We start from the raw sequence: 20,378 nt of genomic DNA on the forward strand, positions 1-20,378 counted from the left end.
AAGAACATCTCCATTCCACTGCTGAACAGTCATCTAAACTACACCATCCTCCTTTCCATTTATTCAAGCCTAAGTCATCAAGAAGCAGAAGAGAGTGAGAGAAGCCAGGTGGTAAAGGAGGACATGGGGTTCAAAATCAGCCAGAGATTCAGACATACATTACTGCCTAGTGGAGTGACAGCCCATACTTCGTCATGTCAAAGCTTCCTCTTCTGAGTAGCTCAGAGGAAAAGAGGAGGGAGAGGTCAAAAAAAAAAAAAAAAAGACATGCTGAGGTGATCTAAAAGATCACTGCTGCCAAAAGATGTATTTTCTCCTCCATTCAAGACATTCGTTCCTTTTCACAGCCACATACTCCCAGCACAGCAAAACTTGTCTAAGCCCCCAGTAGCAATTCAAATTACTAACATGGCAGAAAATAAGAAAATTTGGATAAGCAAGTTGCCTTAGTTCACCACGTGGTCATACAAAACCAGAACACAGGCAGGCAAAAGGATCCAACTGAGGTTAGGAACAAGAGTTACGCTTTTAGCAGAGTTTCAACACTAAAAACTTGTTAGGATAATTCAAATGTGATATGGTCACCTTTCTTACACCTTCAAGTGCTGAAGTGAAGCTGAAAAATATCAAGCTACCACTTCAGCCTAACATACAAAAGCAGGGCAAGTGTCTTCATCCTCTTCTTTTGGTGTTTCATGCACAGTACAGACATTGAGGCTATTCTTTTCAATTAAGATTGTTCTTTCTGCCTACCCTGCACGCCTCTCAGTACATTTTGATGACCATCAGTGTTCAGGACAGAATACCAAGCACAAGCATTCTCATACAACATCTTGCAAAGTCACTTACCCCCTTCTCCACTGCTCCACCATAACAGAAGCTCCCTTCATTCTTCCTCTTACTTTAAGAGACTTAAAATTCATGCCTCCAAAACAAAAAGCACCACCACCTCTACCACTTGCCCACAGGTATACAAACTGCATCATGGAAATTTATAAACTGTTTGCCAACTACATCAAAATTCCTACCTCTGGAATTGCATCCAAGGGCCAACATCGACCTGTGCAAGCAGCCAATGCATTATCCAAACATCTATTACTATACTGCTGTAACAACTATCCTTAAAGCGAAATGAACAAAACTTGTGTCAAGCAACAAGCAAAAAAAAAGAAAATGTTTGCTTGTTAGAATTTTACATCATCTGGTATGCAGAGTACTTACTTGGTGCATTCTTCTAAAGACTGTGCAAGCATTTGCTGGAAAGAACTTATTTCTTCCAAGTTTCCCATTAAGTATGAAGTATTTGTTGAGTTTAACCTGAAGCAAAAGTAAATAGAAGGTGTTTAGGTTTGCAATTATTGACTAATTGTGCTTTAATAATGCTACAACCTTGAAGAAAATACTTATTGGTTCTTAAATCAAGTACCAGACTGCTTCAGCCAGTAAGAAAACAGAATAAAAGCAAGCCCTGCCTCAAGAATCTCAGAGTCCACACGAAAATGCACGTGGATGTAGAAACTGATATTTTGACCACGTAAACCATTCCCAAAATACAAGAGATCTCAAGCTTAATTTAAAAAAAAAAAAAAAAGACAAACTCACATACTTTTCACTGGCTTGTAATGGCCGCAGGTAGTTTGAAAGCATTGTTTGTAGCTCTTTAGCATATTCATTTTCTGTTTCTAATATATTTTGTAGCACCTGCAACAAAAAAATACCAATTAGCAATCGTCACTTGAGATATTTCAAAAATTTCAAACCAATACCAGTTTTAAAGCATACTGAAATTGACTTAGCACTAGGAAAACTTAAGTGATTGTTCCCATGTTAAAACTTGAAATATCACCAAGAAAGCACCAAATACTGTACATTTATTAATTTCATAGGAAAAAAACACTACACACAAACACACACACAGACCCCGAGCCATCCTTTAGCCATATACAAAAAAAGTGGTAAGCCAACAAGAATTTCACTACACTTAAAAACTTCTACTGTAATATTTGAGAGCTTGAGTGAGAGCTCTTCCAAAGCTAAGGAAGACTACAATTATTGCACTTGTTTTAAATGGGGCTGCCTAACCTTCCACTCAGAGTGCAATAATACACACTACTATGAGGAAAATTACAACAGACTGTGATGCAAAGTCAAAAATTTGTTAAGTACAGCACACTATTTTTTTTCTTGCTGATATAAATCAAAGAGCTGGAATATCCCCAAGTATGTACAAGAAAATAATTTTCCTGGGCCATCTCTCAGGAACCTGCTTTAGGATATCTTCCAATATATTCTCATCAAGTTCTACTGTGCTTCTAATCAGCAGATTAGTTTTTGCCACCAAAAAGTTAATGATTTAGCAAGAGGATCATCAGAATTAAAGTAGTTCAAGCTGAGCTTTGAAAACTTTTTACGATTCACTGGTCATGAGCCACACCATGAACTTTCTTATTTTTCTACATGACATATTTGTCAAGCCTACAGTAATATCTCATTTCAGCATTTATAGTAACGCCTGTAATTGAGTGCATTATTCACTGTTGTAGTCAATACTCTTTCTTAGGAAATAAAAAAAGCCATTCATTCCTAAATGCAAACCTGATGAAATAACTTTAAATAGTTCAGTATGTCAGTGAAGAATTCACTGTTCCTTTCATTGGTGTCATTGATTCTGCTTATTACTTGAATGCTTCTATTCATTTGGAGAGAGGGAAAGAGACCACTTTTGAGTTCATTCTTTTGTTAGAAATCTGAATCCTGAACTGAAGACTAAAATGTCTCCATTCTCTGCTAAACAGTATGACAGAAGAATGTCACAGGCGAAGTTATGGCTACTAACTAGAGAACTACAGCATAAAAGTACGTGCACACAAATTTTAAAAAACCTAAGGGTATTTTTACCACTTATACCGGGGGGGGTGGGAGTTTCCATTGATAATAGCACCAATTAAACCCGATATGCTCTTATACGTATATAAACCAAAGAAAGTCAATTGTTAAAATGGAAATACAAAAGCACTCAGGATCCGTGAGGTTCAAAACTAAACGCAAGACCAATCCTTTCCAATTTGGCTTTTCATACAAAAATCTCCAAGCTCCAAGTCATTAACATTGCCATTAATAGGGAAACAGAGACTGAAAGCCAAGAACAAAACCAGTGTTCTGATGAGGCAATAAACGGCATTAGAAGACATTAAAAGCTGAAAATCAACAAATTTGCTACAAAATTTGAAAGGTTGCACCACTACTCCACTTTCTCAGAAGGTATTTCCATTCTTCCCTACAAACAGCTGCCTGAAAAACTTGAAATAAAACTTGTTTCATGTTGGACAGAACTCCTATTTTCCTGCGCTGGTTTGTTTTTTTATTGGAGGATTCTCTTTGCTATACAGAGGATACTGCATTGAAGTAAAAAAAAAGACTTAAAGGAGGGGAAGGGGAAAAAAAAAAGAATAGGAAAGCCTAAAAACTAGAATTAGCAACTTGACAAATTACTGGAAAAAGGAAAATAAATGCAACTGTAAATAAAACTAAGCTACAAAACCTATGCAGCGTAATATATACACTTACACTGCTTTATGTTGTTCTACTGCTTCACAATGTTACACAATACTTCAGTATACACAGTTTTAAACACTTCCCAAAACACAGTAAATCTATTACTTTTTTTTATTTACAAGGACAGTTTCCACTGCAGACAACTTTCTTTTACTTTAAGTATCTTTTTAAAAGACTAATCTTGTTTACATAGCTCTAAAACATCAGTTCTGTGAAATCTCACATCCTCCCAGCTTGACTTACCTACCTCACGAAGAAGCTACGAGGATTAAATGCTTGGACTGTGCTTTGAAGAGATAAGTAGTCAGTAAAGCAGTCAGCATTGCAACTCAGCATTCTGGCACCAGAGCACCCTTACATTCCTCATATCCACATCTCACCCACATGCTCTAATAATCACCTTTCTTCCCTTTCCTGCTTTCTGCGCGTTCTGGCTGCTGCAAGACCCCATGAGACCTCGAAGACCTTGTTTCCACAAGTCCACACAACATTTGCACAGATAAGACCGGGTACCAAAAGAGCAGCATTGAAGTGGCAGCTTTTGCAATCCCTAACACTGATGAATGGCAGGCACAGACAACTGACCTCATACAGCACAAGCTCTCTCAATCACACAGCACGGAAAATTCAAGCATTGTTAACAATTCTGTCACACAAAACCCCAGCCATCTCCCTAGGGCAAAAACTACCACCCAAAAATGGATTTTAAATGACCTACATGAAGCTGATCACCCTCCAAACCAGAAGGAGAAAAAACAGATTTCACAGCTACACTTGGGCATGAGCCTGTAGCATGTTCCCATTTTATGGGAGTAGTACAGCACTCAACTGAAATATCACACACTCCAACAAAATTGCGATCAATGTCTAATTTTCCTGAATCATGAGAACGTGAGAGAGGAAGCCCTTAAAAGTGGCTCTCCAGAGGGGCAATGGAAAGCACCACACAAGGATACCATACCTCAAGAGTTCTCAAAAACTTTTATATATTTCAATAAACACAAAGGCTTGACGTGGTGCTTATTTTCCAATGCTTCTCAAATACTTAAATGAAAACTGAAGTCATCCAAATACTCATACTACGAAGAAAGTTGTCCATTTTTTACCTGCCTTTAGAGCACCTACTTAATCTCAAGGCAACCATGCTGTAAGCAGAGATAACCCTAATTTTATTTTGGGCACAAAGTTTTAAATTCTCAAGGGAACGACAAGTAAAAATAAAACTCAGTCACACCTGTTCTGTCTTCAAGGAATAATCTGCAATAATATGCCCACTTCTTTATTAGCAGGTTACTAAATTACTTCTGCCTAAAAAGTGCTTCAAGCTAGATCGTGAGTCTGGTACATATTACAGACTGCTGGAGAGTTTTACCATTTTATGGAGGACAAGACATTGTAGCACTAGTCATTCTCTACTAACCTGCATTTCCAAGCCAGGAATACATAAGCATAAACCAAATGTGCTCTGTCTTCACAGAAACACCTAGTGCAAGGCGCAGCTAATAAAGCACACTGAAACTGAAAGGTATGTGATTTGTTATGAACTTCAGATGGAGCTCTGTGAATCCACAAAAATAATGAACAAGTTTACAAGGGGGCAAAGAACAGAGGAAAGTGGTAAAAGCAGTCTCCTCTTTACATTAAGCACCTATTCCTTAGCCTACCCCAGCCCTTCTGCCAGAAAGGGAGATTAGCAGAGCCTCTCCTACCACTTTCTGAACTTTCTCTGAACTGCCTTTCAGATTTTCTCCTCAGTCTGACTAACCTACTCACAGATGCTGCCTGCACCTGCACAAATCCCTCCCTAGGAAAAAGAGCAATAAATCATGAAATTTACAGGGTGTCAGTATATACTGAGACTGAAGACAGCCACAACTTAAAAATACTGAGTAGTCCCAGAGTCAGCCTGAAATCATGCTTGGTTGTCAAGAGAGCCTTTAACACAGGTTTTAATGCTTACTCTTTTAACCCAGGCTGCATCCTTTTAACTACCTGTTGACAAAGATTTATTTGGAGCTGTTTGTTTTTATCTTAGTAAGGGTTCTATTTTGTTATCAGTGCAGACTGATATGAGCTTTAGCAGAGGGAAGTCCCATGCCTGCAGTTTGTGCATTAAGACAGAAAAAAAAAATCAACTTATAGCTTATACTGCTTTCACTTCAGTGAATGGATTTGCTGTTTGTCTTATCTACACATAATAATTACTACATGTTTAGTAATTATTGAAAACAACTATTTTATAGTTCACAGAATGGTCTGGGTTGGAAGGGACCATAGAAATCACCCAGTTCCAACCCCCTGACATCAGCAGGGACACCTCCCACTGTATGAGGCTGCTCAAAGCCCCATCCAACCCAGCCCTGAACACCTCCAGGGATGGGGCATCCATGATTTCTCTGGGCAACCTGTGCTAGTGCCTCACCACCCTTACAGTAAAAAAATTTCTTCCTAATACCTAAACCTCCCCTCTTTCAGCTTAAAATCATTCCCTCTTATCCTATCCCTGCACTCCCTGATAAAGGGCCCCTCCCCAGCTTCCCTGTAGGTCCCCTTTAAGTACAGGAAGGCTTCTATAGGGTCTCCATGGAGCCTTCTCTTTTCTAGGCTATACAAGCCCAACTCTCTCAGCTTTTCCTTGTGTGAGAGGTGCTCCAGCCACTGGAATACACCCAGTAGCTTTTATATTGCCATCAGAATAATTTAGAATTTGTCAAGAAATTCTAATACCAGCTAGTCCAACTTAGGTTTTAAGCACAGCACTAAAGCCTGACTTGTCTAAAAGTAAGCACACACCATAGCACAGCCTCTTATTCTTTAAACAAAGAGAATAAAATGGTGAGCTTAAAAAAATAAAGTGGGTGGATTTCCCAAACCCTGGGAAAATACTGAAATAGGACAATTATCCGATTCACTGCAGACAAAAGTAAAAGCAGCACTATGGCCACTGCTTAAATTTACTAAACATTATTATGAGCTGGTCATTTCCCTCCCACCCTCCCTGGTGTAATGTATCATCAATCATTAATAAATACCCAGCAGCCAAAACAGCAGGAATCTTACTACATCAGTTTACTTACTACATCAGTTTAGTGAGCCAAGAAAGCTGCACCTGAGCAAAACAAAAAAACCTTACTCCACAAGTAGGTATTGACAGCCACCAGTTTCACTTTTTTTTTAATTAAGCTAAAAGGCAGCTACAGCTGTTTCCCAAAGTAGCTTCACTCTCCACGCTTAGGGTAACAGGTTACCCAGTGAACAATTCCAAAAAGCACAGAAGCTGAAGATAGCATTTCAAAATTAGGTGGCTTTTTATAACTCATCTGCTTTACCTAAGATTTTAGTCAAATTTGAGCATTTACTTCTTATTATTTTTACTGAAGTACATCATCATCCCCCCAAATGGCCTGTTTTAATCCTGGAAAGTAAAATATGCATCCACAAGATGAAATTCATTTTAGACAAGGTCAAATTAAATTTTTAGTTAAGTCTAAATTAGACAGCTACCACTCTTACTTTTCATGATATTAAGATCTACCACAGAAATAATAATATAATATTATATATGAAGCATATATTTACCACTAACTTAAAAAAAGTCTAAAGGACTGGTGTTAAAGAGAGATGCCAATTTATTTTGATTAAAAATTCAACATAGATAAAAATTTAAGCAAGCCAGTCTTCTACCTAGTGAAGGAACTAAATCCTCTTTGCTGCATTCACTTTAGTTTACTTGTATTGAAAAACAGTTTTTAACATCAAAACAAGAACAGAGAAGATGTATTTGCTACTACGCACTGCAGTAACTTTGAAAAAGAAAGCCAAACAACTATGAAATGGATTGTAAGGAGATATAGTGAAAAAAAAAAAAAAAAAGGAAATTATCTGACACTTTTTGTTGCTGGGCATACTTCAGTAAGGGCATTACTTTCAGCAATTTGAAGGAAGGTGTGCCTGCACAGGCACTTTCCATCATGACTGGCAGGTGGGAGATATCCAAAGACTCACAGCCCTCCCTTTATCACAGAATCACAGCTACTGACAGAGGTATTGGGTAAGCCCAGAGGAGAGCAGGAGGTCACTTCATCGTTTTCAATTACCAGACTATATATACTGCTCTGTTCTTCCAGGTGGTTGGTGCTTTTATGCCACAATCTCAAAAGATGAAAGCATAAAAGGATGGTTTATGATCCCAGCTAAAAACTGACAAATAAAATGAAGAACAATGACAGCTGCTTCAAATGGGAAAGAAACCCTGTGTTTTGGTTTTACACCAGCAGGGAGCAGTGCTTAACAAAAACAATAACATGCTTTTTTTGCCTCCCAATGTTTCTAACTGTTAGTAAATAAAGGATTCTCAAAATGGTTACAATAACACATCTAAAGATCATAGAATCAAAGAACAGTTCGGGTAGGAAGGGATCTTAAAGATCATCCAGTTCCAACCCCCCTGCCATGGGCAGGGACACTCATTGGATCAGGATACCCAAGGCCCCATCCAACCTGCCCTTAAACGCCTCCAGGGATGGGGCAGCCACAGCTTCCCTGGGCAACCTGTGCCAGTGCCTCACCACTCTCATGGTGAAGAGATTCTTCCTTAAATCAAGCCTAAATCTGCCCCTCTCCAGTTTATACTCATTCCCCCTACTCCTATCACCCCAAGCCTTTAACAGTCCCTCCCCAGCTTTCCTGTAACCCCTTCAGGTACTGGAAGGTCACTCTAAGATCTCCTCAGAGCCTTCTCTTCTCCAGGCTGAACAAGCCCAACTCTCTCAGCCTGTCTTTTGATAGACTTTGGTATGTTTCTTATATGCAGCTACTAAAGAGATCTGGATACTAGGTTAAGAATCGCTGGGAGGAGTCTTAAAAGCTTTTGCTGTGAAATCTATCCATCAGTGTAAGGGAGGGGCTCCTGAAGTTAATAATTGAGTTGACTTAGAAGCATGAATACAAAGGAAGCAAATTCATTTGAAATTTTCAATCTCTTGTTCAACAAAAAGAAGAAAAATATTCTTAATTTTGACACAGTAGAATTTCATTAATTCACAGAGATCAGGGAAGACTGATTGCATATTTGGGGGATGAGAGAGAAAAGAGAAATGAACAACTAGCAAAGCAAATAAAACAAGCATAATATATTACAAAAATGCCTATTATTCACTTACTTCAGACTATAATTTTGCCTCATGCTTAAGAATTTACACGTGTGATTTTCTATTAAACTAAAAACCATCCTGTTTATATGCAAATTCACTAAACCCGCTATCTGTTTCTCAGACTAAGGCTCTGACAAAACTGCCAATTTTTTGTGCAAATAAGAACATTTAACTAATTTACATTCTGCTGTATATAACACCTCACGCAGAGGGAAAAGGATCACTCACCACATTGTAATAGCTTTTGTTAATTGCAGACGTATCAAAGCCTTTAGGTGGACTCTTCAATGTACCTGATTTGGGGGAGACCGGTTTTTCTGAAACGCAAGATATTTTTGTGTCAATCGGGTGCAATTCCACAGCTCAACACTAGAGGTCAAACAAACTGCTTTAAAATATTTATCATATGATACAATGAAAATAGGGCTTTACTGAGAAACGTACATACTCGTGCTTGAAATCATTGGTAAAGAATCAAAATGGCTCATATTTTCACAATGAACGAAACTCAAGCCTAAATAAAGGCAAGCAGAAAAACTCCCATTCTTTTTTCCCAGAACCAGAAAGTTAGTTAATACAATTAGCTTTTCCAAATTTTTTTTAAAAAAACAAAACATTATCACAGATTGCAATTCAGAAAAAAAAACCAAACAAACAAAACACCAACAGGTATTTCCAAACACTACACCCACTACTCAAACAAAAGGAGTATGCAGTTTTAACAACCTCTGTAAAACCAAGTGACCAATCAAAGGCTGAACATACTAGAGGCAGGACACTATACTCAGTCTGGTTCAAACACAAGAATCAAAATGCTATATGAGCAGTGACTTACCACATCCCTATCTCAGAAAACTATCTTTTAAAGCAGATTATCTTTCGTTGCTAATGACATAAAAAAAGAATAAAGCTTAAGGACTTGAAAGGAGTCCCTCATAACAATAAATGCAATCCTTCCCATAATCCCATAGTGAATCTGCCCCTCAGTAATTCATGCACTAACAGGAAGGGCAACTAATTCTGCAAGTTCTGAACAACAGTCCTGAGAGTTACCCGAGTGCTGACTCCCAGAATGAAGAGTCATAGATAACACAATCCTACAGTCTCCTTTCCCACCTCAACAAGTCCACTCCGTCAATCACAGAAGAGCAAAGATGAAGGGAGAGACAATCAAAAGCACCATGCTGCATGCCACAGACACAGCATTCAAGATTTATAGCTTCTCTTTTTGACTTCTCACACTTGACTTTGCACAGAACCAACTGGGAAAGCTTGCAAGACTATTTATCAGGACGCTGTGGTACTTTTGTTTGTTATTTTACATATGCAGGCTTGCCTAAAACACAAATTTTAAATAAGTATTTGAGTAATTTATATCCAAACAATAAAATGGTGGATAGTCAAAATAAAAATCCAACAAAAAAAGCATCATCAAAACATACCCACTGAAAGTTTTACCTGTATCTTAAAAGCAAGCTCCTGTTTCAAATACTCTTTATTAAAGATCTATGAATAATTTATCTCTAGACTACTGGATACCTGAGGCTACTAAGAATAAATTATGCAAGTCTCAAACAAGAACTGCCTTTCCAGGAGAAGCCCAGACAGCAAAGCTAAGGGACGGCTACGGGAAGTTCCAGTGGACAGTAAAGGTGACCAGGGAAACACACACATAACTAAGCCCACATTGTTCCGTGGAGCATATAGTACCATTTAGTGCTTCTTCAGGCTGCCCTAGTGCAGCCTCAAGAACACCACAAATCTCTGAGGAACAGACTACAGATGCAGGCCATCCTTTTGTTCCCACTGCCAGGAGCACCGGGCAGGCTGGCTGGACCTGAGGCTTCAGTCAAGAACATTCATGTGGTATCTTTGAGGGCATTTTCTCTGTACTGCACGGGAACTCTCCTCAAAGACGCTCTTCTAAAAATAAAATAGGGTCTTAAAACTGCCAAACATGGGCAAAAGATTTCTTCTTACCATGTTCAGAGATGACAGTGAAATCCTTTTGGTTAAAATCCCCACACCACCCGCCTGAGTCAGCTATAAGCTGACAGACTGCACAAAACCCATCAGCCCCAGCAGTTATCCAGCTGGGAACACTGATGCTCTCAACCACCAGCCCTGCAGCATGAACGTGCTCTGCTATACAGCCAAGTAATTCCAAATGACAAGACTCCTCCCATCCCTTTAGAACAAAACCATAAACACAAGCAGATCTGTCACTAAATACTGAATGTGAAAAGAAGCACCTGAAGTCATGTCATACGTACTGCTACTCATTTATATACGTTTATCTAAGGCTACTCATCTATGGGACAACGACAACTTGTTTCTTTGTACAGAATGATGAAAATTATGTAGTCTACCCAAACTCAGTAATTTGCTTTCATTCTCTGTGGGAACTCTTGACTTATCCTAAAATTTATAGCAACTTCCAGTTTCACTAAATGCCTGAAGTTTTATAAATAATGTGCCAAAAAGCATGAGAAACTGGAGTTATTTAAGGAAAAATGGTAAATACTTGTCACTTAATCTTATCATAAAACAGATGTCTGACCCTTGCTAATCTGGAGAAAGCTGGCTGGTCACAGAAATCTGGCTCTTCTTCCAACTACTTTGTTATCTTGAAGGGTATAAAAATACATCTCTTCCCCTAACTTCTTCTTTTCCTAAGCTTCTGAAGAGAGATTTTTTGCTGAAATATATAGAGTCATTTATATTACCAGCTGTTCAGCTGATTCACTTATCCATCAGAGACACACAATCAAATTCAGATTGAAAAGGGCATAAAAAGAATCACACATTCAAATAATTTTCCCTGAACAGCCATAATCAACATTCAGCTTTTAAAATGAAAAGGCCATTTCTATTGTAGAAACGCAGAATTAGACACAGCAAATCAGTCCAGCTGTCTATCACGGCTGGTATTCTGCCTCCAAGCACTGCCTTGCTTCATAAGGAGGAACAAGAAAGGTTCTTGTTGCAATTAAGCTTATTGCACAACACATTACAAAGAAGAAAATCCTGATGTTGCGCATAAGAAATCACTTTCTTAGCATAAACAAAGAAAAGTGTTATTAATTATCCTTCATGAGAAAACATTAGCATAGTTTGACAAACATACAGCACAAATTGTTAAACAGTTCAAGCAGGTGTCACCCCAATTCAGCATCCTGGGACTGTGCAGCCTGGAGAAGAGAAGGCTCCAAGGTGACCTTATAGCAGCTTTCCAGTACCTGAAGGAGGCCTACAAGAAAGCTGGGGACAGTGTTTTCACAAAGGCATGTAGTGATAGGATGAGGGGGAATAGGTATAAATTGGAGAGGGGAATACTTAGACTAGATATAAGAAGGAATTTCTTCACAATGGAGGGGTAGAGGCAGTGGCACAGGTTGCCGAGGGAAGCTGTGGCTGCCCCATCCCTGGAGGTGTTCAAGGCCAGGTTGGATGGGGCCTTGGCTAACCTGATCTAGTGGGAGGTGTCCCTGCCCATGGCATGGGGTTTGAACTGGATGATCTTTAAGGTCCCTTCCAACACACACTATCCTCTCATTCTATATAAAGGTCTTCTAGGCTCACTGGGCTATGAAGTCCATAGGGTTTGAAAATATTTGTTGCAAAGCCTTGCTTACTCCAACATATAAGCTCCGTTTCTCAAAGCACTGGTAGTAAGTGACGTGAGCCAGACACCAAGTTATCCCCATATGGAAGATTCTTCTCTTCTGCATACTTATCTCCCAGGCCCAATACATGAGCACTGAAAACACAATGAAAATAGGTACCGCACACGATCAAATCTAAGGCAAACAAACATCTGCTCAAGTACTGGAAGTGACAGCATCCAGCTGATAACTGAAATCAAGAGTTCAGTTACAAGTATCAGTTTCTTTCCTGACCAAAGCACTACTTTCAGTTGCACTCAGCTCCGCTTGATAACGCTTTGAAGCTTCTAGTGATTAACCAGATAGAATTCACTTCACAGATCATGTTTGGGTGGAGAGGGAGGTTGGGATAGGCTTCTTAATATTATCTTCCCAGAAAACAAATGTTCTCAGTAGAACCAAAACAGCTTAGAGCAGCTGCTTCTATAACCTTTCCCTAAGCAGTACATAAGATGCCATGAACTGTCTAAACTGAAGTCAAGTTATCTTACCATTTACGAGCATTGACCTAAGTGACTGTAAGGAGTACAATTTACCCAATCCTTCCTAATGTTTTGTTTCATTCTATTTTCATGAACACATGAGTATTTCTTTTACTCACCTTCAAATTACTTGTCATTCTTGCATTCCCTCCTATCTCTCTTCTGTGACGTCTCCAATTTATGTCATTCGTTTTCATTCAACAGCCTATTTCATGCCACTCCAGAAAGCACTCCTTCAGGACACACTTTACAAAAGCATTTCAGCTGTACTGCTGCAAGATCACCATCATGTGTTTCTATTACAAGGCTATGGTGTGTGTAACCTAGATCCGAAGATCTGATTCGAGAGGAAAACCAGCATTCTTGGTGGATTTTTCTTTTTTCTTTTCCTTCCTTTTTTTTCAGAGCTAAAAGCGCATCTGTCCTTCCCTCACGGTCCACAGGACGGGAACAGGAGATACTCTTCCACTATACTCTGGCCTTTTCCCACACTGTGGTTTATTCCCTTTAAATATAACATCTAACCAGAAGAACCATTAACACTGTAATTTGCACTAGGCCTGATATCAACATAACTGTCAAGAAAGCATAACAGAAGAGTGGCTAGGGCAGTAACGACACATGAATTTCTACATTTGTGACATACCAAATGTCTTTTTTCAAAGCTATATTCCCTCCTTCATAACCTTATGCCATTAAACGGATAAAACCCAGCAACTGACCATGTGATTTTTTAAAAAATCTGATTAACATCTGACAGCGGCTAAGCAACATCCCATGCTGGCTAATTCCTCCTCATCACAAGGGACCTCTCAAAACTAACCCTCTAAAAAATCTCTCGTCTGTGAGACAGAAGGAGCAGTGTAAGAGACAAGACTCCGACTCCACCTCCACCCTCTCCCTGCTTCATTTTGTATAACCAAAAAAAAAAAGAACACACTGTCAAGTATCTAACAAGTTTACATGGTATAAATCTTTTAGCCTCTGTCATGTGTAACAGTATGGCAGGAGGAAAACAAAGTCCTCTCATTTCAAAGTACTTCCTGACTGGTGATCAAAGAACATTAAAAAAAAGCAAGATGTTACAGGGTTTAAAAAGGGAAATAAAAACACAAAGGGAGGGAGGGAAACAGACCATCTTTTTGATCCTTACAGAGTAGGCACAGATCTGAAAAGAAGCTACTTTTTTTCTTTTATTTATTATGTAAGTTTGATCACAAGTACCACGATTTCAAACAAATTCTGCTTTTTCCCCTTGGGTCAGGAAGGTGGGAGAGGAAAGACTAACACACACTCAAAAGCAAAATATACACCACCTTCCACCTCAACCAAATTTGTTTCCCAAAAGTTTACAGAGTCATTGGCCAGTCTAGGAAAACTGAATGCTGTGCTTTGCTCAATAATCTGTCTGCCCTACAACCATTCCTAGCTCATCCCATCCACATATTAGCATTCTGTGATAACACTAATCATTCCGGCACAGCTAAGCAAACAAGTTACAACGTAATATACAGGGGCACAGCTTTGTGATGTTTAGCTACTCTGAGATAACTTATCGTGTAATATGCTCTTTTTGTACAATATATGTAATGTAGTTTAGTTTCCTTCTAAAACCTTTAAGCAAGCAATCCGGATAGAAGCACTTCTCACTACTAAGCAGCACACCAAATCTGAGCGTTCATTTCCTTCATGGCAAATCTTCCATACAGCCAGTATCTGGAATTCCCTCTCAGGAAAGACAACTACTGCTATATCATAATCTCAGACTATCTCATATTTTTCAGCTTCTCCTTCTAGGTTTTTTTCCTTTCCTTGAGAATTTAATTTCAGAGCAACCATACAAGCTAAAGACTACGAACATACAGTTGCCTGATACTAGAGGATATTTTAAATTAGAACAAAAATTCATTTATCTAAGCAACCGATGTCTATGAACTTTTTGAGAATTAACATGCATAACAGAATTTCTTTCCCATCTTTTGTTATCCAGTCTGCCAAAGTCAGGTTCCAGGGATACATTTAATCAAACCCACCAGTTCCCAAAAGCTCTCATCAAAATGATAAGATAAGGTTGCCTGTACAGAATTTCTAACTAGTTGCAGTGTTTTCAGCCACGTCTCAGGGAATAAAGAAGGGCAGAGTTACTGTCAATGCCATAATTTTTCAGAGTACTTTGAAAACCGATGAGACGTCCAGGATGAACATTTTGTTCACAAAGAGACATTAATCAAAAGTATTTCAACAATCCTATCCTGATCTTTTTTAAATCAATTCATTATAGCACTGACAGAAAACACATTTTGAAATCGAGCTTGTGAGTTCTCCTAACTCATTTTAAAACACATCCAGGAAAAGAAGAAATCGCTTTTGTGTTTTAACTTCATCCTCAAAGCACGAAGGCACTTTAAACATTTCTGAACTAGGAAAATCTTAAAGTGAGGTGTATACAGTTTCCAGCAAGTCAAAAAAAGGACAGTGAAAGACCATCAACTCTAGAAATGTCAACCAGTCTAATGAAGACTAGCAAAAAAGAGTAAGGGCACAGCAGTGCAACAGAGCCAGTCAAATCATACACGTAAGCTAAATGAAACTTCTCATGAACATCCACCAGAGCCATTCATGTAACTTCAGAGCTTTGTGGTAAGTGGTAAACAGCATTGCATTCCTGTTTCAAAGTGGACAGTGAAACAAAGGAAGTCCAACCTCAGGATGTAGCAGCAACACACACTGATACAGAAAGGAGGAAAAGTGCAGAAAAGCCCTCTCTAACACATTGAACAATACTCACAAAGCAGAAATCAGTCAAGAATAGAAACATTCATAAATTGCATGGAAGCAATCAAGAAAAGGAAAAATTAAAAAAAAAAAAAGCAGCAAAATGAAAACAATGAACTTCAATTAAGAAGAAGGCAGTAAACTTAAAAGAATCAGTAAAAAAGGGATTCCCGTTAGGGATAATGGAAGAGGAATAGGCTCACAAGTATGACGAGCCTCTTAAAAAATTAGGGCATCTCAAAGGAAGAACAGGAAAGATAAATAAAATTCAACATGATCATCACAAATACTACAATGACCTCAAACACACAAAAAGAAGCAAATGTAATTAGAAAAAGCCATGCCACTAGTTGAAATACAACTAACATGGACATAAGGGTAGTTGCAACAAAACGTTCCATAGCATACATACATCAAGGCAGTAAGCTGATCTGCAACTCAATAGGGAAGAAGAGTTATTAAGCATCAAGAAGCTCTTAATATGTCATGCTTCCTTCTACCACTCCCTCATCCTCATTATAAAAAGGTCAGCATCAGACAATTCAAACACATACCTACAAAGGCATAAAAGCAGGTTAAAACCAGCACTTTGATAAATAAAATAGTACCTCCTGTGCTGATTTGGCAGTAAGAGAAATAGCAACATCCATGGTTGAAACCACATGGACAAGTGAAATTCCACAAAGTACTGGAAGAGGCCAAACATAGTAATTCTCTTTAAAATGGAGAACAGAAAAAGCTAGAGAGCTACGGGTCAGTCGTTTTAACTCTGCACTAGTCAGTAAAGTGTACAGAAAACAAAGCAACAAACTCAAATTCCTGAGAAGGACAAAAGCATGGGCACGCATTCCCTTCCACAAAAGCAACTGAGCGCATGAGAAGTGCTCCAAGAACGCAATGAGTCTCGCAGAGGCCAGAAGGAGCAAGTCCTTGTAGCCCAGAGTGCATAACTGTACAGCGGAAAGAAAAGAAGAGCTTTTCTGATGGCAAGAAGTGAAATTTAAACAAGAGACTTGAAGAAGTCTATCTCAGCTCCCAGGAATTGGACAGAGATGCAAGGACTGGTAAGAATCAAACTGAACTTGGTACCAAACTGTCAGCCTCACAGCTTACTGACTTTCCTACTCAGGAGAGTTACTTCACCCACATAAAACCAGGAATCATCTTAATTTCAGTTGCAGGCAACTGCTGGTTCTTGTACATTGACTGATAGAGGCTTCCATTCTGAAGCGTAACTGCTGACCCTGGTTTCAGTCTCAGGGGTCAGAAGAGATCAAAACTGATTAAATCCAAACAAAACCTCTGCACCAATGTTTTGAATAGAAAACAATGGGACGAGATAGTCATCATGGCTGAAAGACACTGCTACAACGCTACAGACAAGAAAAAGACAGGCTCCAGGAATTGTTTTTCAGGGCAAGCCGCATCTGAGAGATCTCTGAAGAACATTAAAGCTGTGTCTTACATCCTGACTATGCCTAGGAGGATCTAGTTGAAAATGACAGCAAAGTTATAGATCTAAGACTCTTATCAAACTGCAAAAACAAACTGCAGATAGCAAATCAAGGAAGAAAATAAGAGGATGCAACTGGAAGAGAGAGAATAAGTTTAAAAATGGAGTTTCACCCTCACAACTTCAGTTTGCAATCATGCATCTGTACAGCTGCTTAAAAAAAGAAAAAGAGTCAGGCTAATGACTTGAGCATGAGCCAGAAGATATGTGTTTTGACTAGAGCCATGATAAAGAATATCCCCGGGTAGTTTTATCCTACCAGGTTAACCCGATCTCTGAAAGCAAACAGAGACAGAGAAAAGAAGGAAAAGAAAAAAAAAAATCCCACCAAAAAAAGACTGTCACCCACATCAAGGTCCTGATGGATTAAAAAGAAATGTTAGTTCTGATAGTCAGTCACAAAGATGACATTTAGAGAAGGGACTTTCCCTACATGAAGTTCAAAAGAAAACTTCAGTGGAAGACTGAACCCCCCATGGCAGGGGGCTTGGAATTGGATGATCCATTCTACGATTCAAACCCAAAGCACCAATTCAACGTGCATCAGTGTAAGAGCCAAAATCCAGCATCCTAGGAATTCAGACCAAAGAAGTGAGAGCAGCCCAACTGTGACAGACGGATGAACACAACGGGGAATTTTTCTGCATGCTTCTGTTAGTTTAGAAGTCCTAGAGCACCCTACATAACAAACTGGAGTAGGGTGGGGGGTGTATGAGTTCCTGAGAATTAGCAATTGCTGTGAATGAAGTTCAGTAAATATAGATAAGTTTAAACAAAAAGCATTACCATTTTTAATCAACTGACCAACCACCAATCTCTTCCCAAAGTTAGAATTTGTGCAAATATGCTCTCCTTCAAAACTCACCATTTGATTTTATTTCTCGTACGTAGTTACTTGGAAACCACCCTGTTTTGCCATTTAGAGTTCCTTCCCACCAGCCTCCTTCTTCCACTCTTGTAACATGGATAATATCTCCTTTTGAAAAAGAAAGTTCATCTTCATTTGTTTGTTGAAAATTAAATTTTGCTCTCACCACCAGCTGATGGTTGCTGTTATCTGTCATGTCCTAGCGAGGAAATAAAAACAAAAAGAGCACGTTAAGGGATTTAAGCAATTATTCAATTAACAAAACAGAAGTATCCATAAAATGGAAATAGGCCTCCTCCACACACAAAATTCCCCATTTCTTTTTTACTCTAAGGATTTGTGAGTGATGATCTGCCATTTCCAGTATTTGTCATTTTTAATCTGTGAATGACTATCAGTCATAGGAAGTATATTGTCTTAATACACAGCCCCTTCAAATCATACTGGGCTAACAGAACTAAAACGAGAATAATTCTTACCCTCCAAAGAATCAAGTTCTATTTTCTATAAATAGTATAAACTAAAACTGCCTTTGGCAACTACAAAGAAACAACAGCTTTACAATAGAGAGGCTTTTTCTGAAAATTTCCAGGCTGGGAGGGAGAACTGAGTTGAGTTTAATTTAACACTGGATATAAATAAAGAGTTTGCAGCTTAAAGCTCTTTTTTTCCTGTAGCAGATCAGGTTGGAAGGCTCCACACCTGAATGTGTAAGTCTCCATGGTTGACGATGAGGAGGACATTTTTCTTCCACAAAGCCTATGAAATGGTTATGCAATTTACCTTGAAATCACTTGAAAAAGTAATCACAAATCATTTGCCTCAAGGTTAGCAAAGCTGCAAATCTGCAGCACACCAAACTTGCAGCTGCCCCCATTATATATACAGTTAATCACCTACCACAGATGTGAAGGCAGATTATCACTTTATTGTAACAACTAGATGTTATTAGCTACTTCTTACAGCAAGTGTCAATGACACCAAGCTGCGTGGTGCAGTCAACACGCAGGAGGGAAGGGATGTCACCCAGAGAAACCTGGACAAGCCTGAGAAGTGTCTGTGAGAATCTCATGAAGTTCAACCCGGCCAAGCGCAAGGTCCTCCAGCTGGGTCAGGGCAATGCCCGGTATCAATACAGGCTGGGGAATGAAGGGATTGAGAGCAGCTCTGCCAAGAGGGACATGGGGGTACCAGAGGATGAAAAGCTGAACAAGAGCTGGCAATGTGTGTTCAGAGCCCAGAAGGCTAAATGTATCCTGGGCTGCATCAGAAGAACTGTGACCAGCACACTGAGGGAGGTGACTCTACCCCTCTACTTCACTCTGGTGAAACCACACCTGGAGTCCTGCACCCAGCTCTGGAACCTTCAGCACTGGAAGGACACCGAGCTGTTGAAGCAGGTCCAGAGGAGGGGCACAAAAATGGTCAGCAGGAAGGAACACTTCTCCTGCAAAGGCAGGCTGAGAGGGTTGGGGTTGTTCAGCCTGGAGAAGTGAAGGCTCCAGGGAGACCTTATAGCAGCCTTCCAGTACCTGAAGGGGGTCTGTAAGAAAGATGGGGACAAACTTGGTAGCAGGACCTAGGGACAATGGGTGATGGTTTTAAACTAAAAAATTTTATACTTGGACTACATATAAAGAATACACCTTTTACAATGCGGGTGATGAAACACTGGAACACCTTGCCCAGAGGTAGCAGAAGCCCCATTCCTGGAAACATTCAAGGTCAGGCTGGATCAGGCTCTTAGCAACCTGATCAAGTTTAAGATGACCCTGCTCCTGTGGGGTGGGGGTGGGTTTGAACAGTTGACCATAAGGGTCTCCTCCAGCCCAAGCCATTTTAGGATTCTATAATGTCCAAATTTGGCATTTTGATGTTGGTTTTGAGTACCTGCATCATTCAGGTATTTAATGTGAGTTAGGAGAAACATTAATGCTAAAAAAACCTTAACATACTTGGACAGCTTTAAATAATCCAAATACAACCCACTGCATGGAACTGAGCAATCAGGACTATAAGTCATGTCTGCCTCAATGACAGGTCAGGATCAATACCTGTATAACTAAAAAAGTAGCTTAGTGAGAAAGTGACTGTGTAAGCAATCCTAGTCAGCTAAGTAGCACAATTTCACCTACGTGTTGTCTGTATAGTTGGGATGATTAAAGCACGCACTGCGTAATGTCACCGGGATCATATAACATGTCAGCTTAATTTATATCCACAGCAATCACGTTATTGTATCACAGCTCAATTTAACAATCAGACTTTTAGTGGCTGAGAAACTAAGAAAATGAGGGCAAATACAACTACAGAAACATGCACAAAGCCTGAAGATACTGTAAGTTACAATGTTCAACGATTAGACAG

The 20,378-nt window shown here is 39.3% G+C and overlaps 1 protein-coding gene across 5 annotated transcripts in view; it reads right to left on the bottom strand.

Annotated features, from left to right (window-relative positions):
- Positions 1 to 20,378, bottom strand: part of ARHGEF7 (Rho guanine nucleotide exchange factor 7) — a 131,464-nt gene that overhangs the window by 53,395 nt on the left and 57,691 nt on the right. For all 5 annotated transcript variants that reach the window (XM_069878394.1, XM_069878402.1, XM_069878426.1 and 2 more), the window contains 4 exons: positions 18,009 to 18,210; positions 8,937 to 9,025; positions 1,607 to 1,701; positions 1,222 to 1,317 (listed from right to left, as the gene is read on the bottom strand). In XM_069878394.1, coding sequence (XP_069734495.1) covers positions 1,222 to 1,317; positions 1,607 to 1,701; positions 8,937 to 9,025; positions 18,009 to 18,210 — 482 coding nt within the window. The remainder of the gene's footprint in view (positions 1 to 1,221; positions 1,318 to 1,606; positions 1,702 to 8,936; positions 9,026 to 18,008; positions 18,211 to 20,378) is intronic.

The sequence above is a fragment of the Phaenicophaeus curvirostris genome, chromosome 1, assembly GCF_032191515.1.
Source record: "Phaenicophaeus curvirostris isolate KB17595 chromosome 1, BPBGC_Pcur_1.0, whole genome shotgun sequence".
Classification (NCBI taxonomy): Eukaryota; Metazoa; Chordata; class Aves; order Cuculiformes; family Cuculidae; genus Phaenicophaeus; species Phaenicophaeus curvirostris.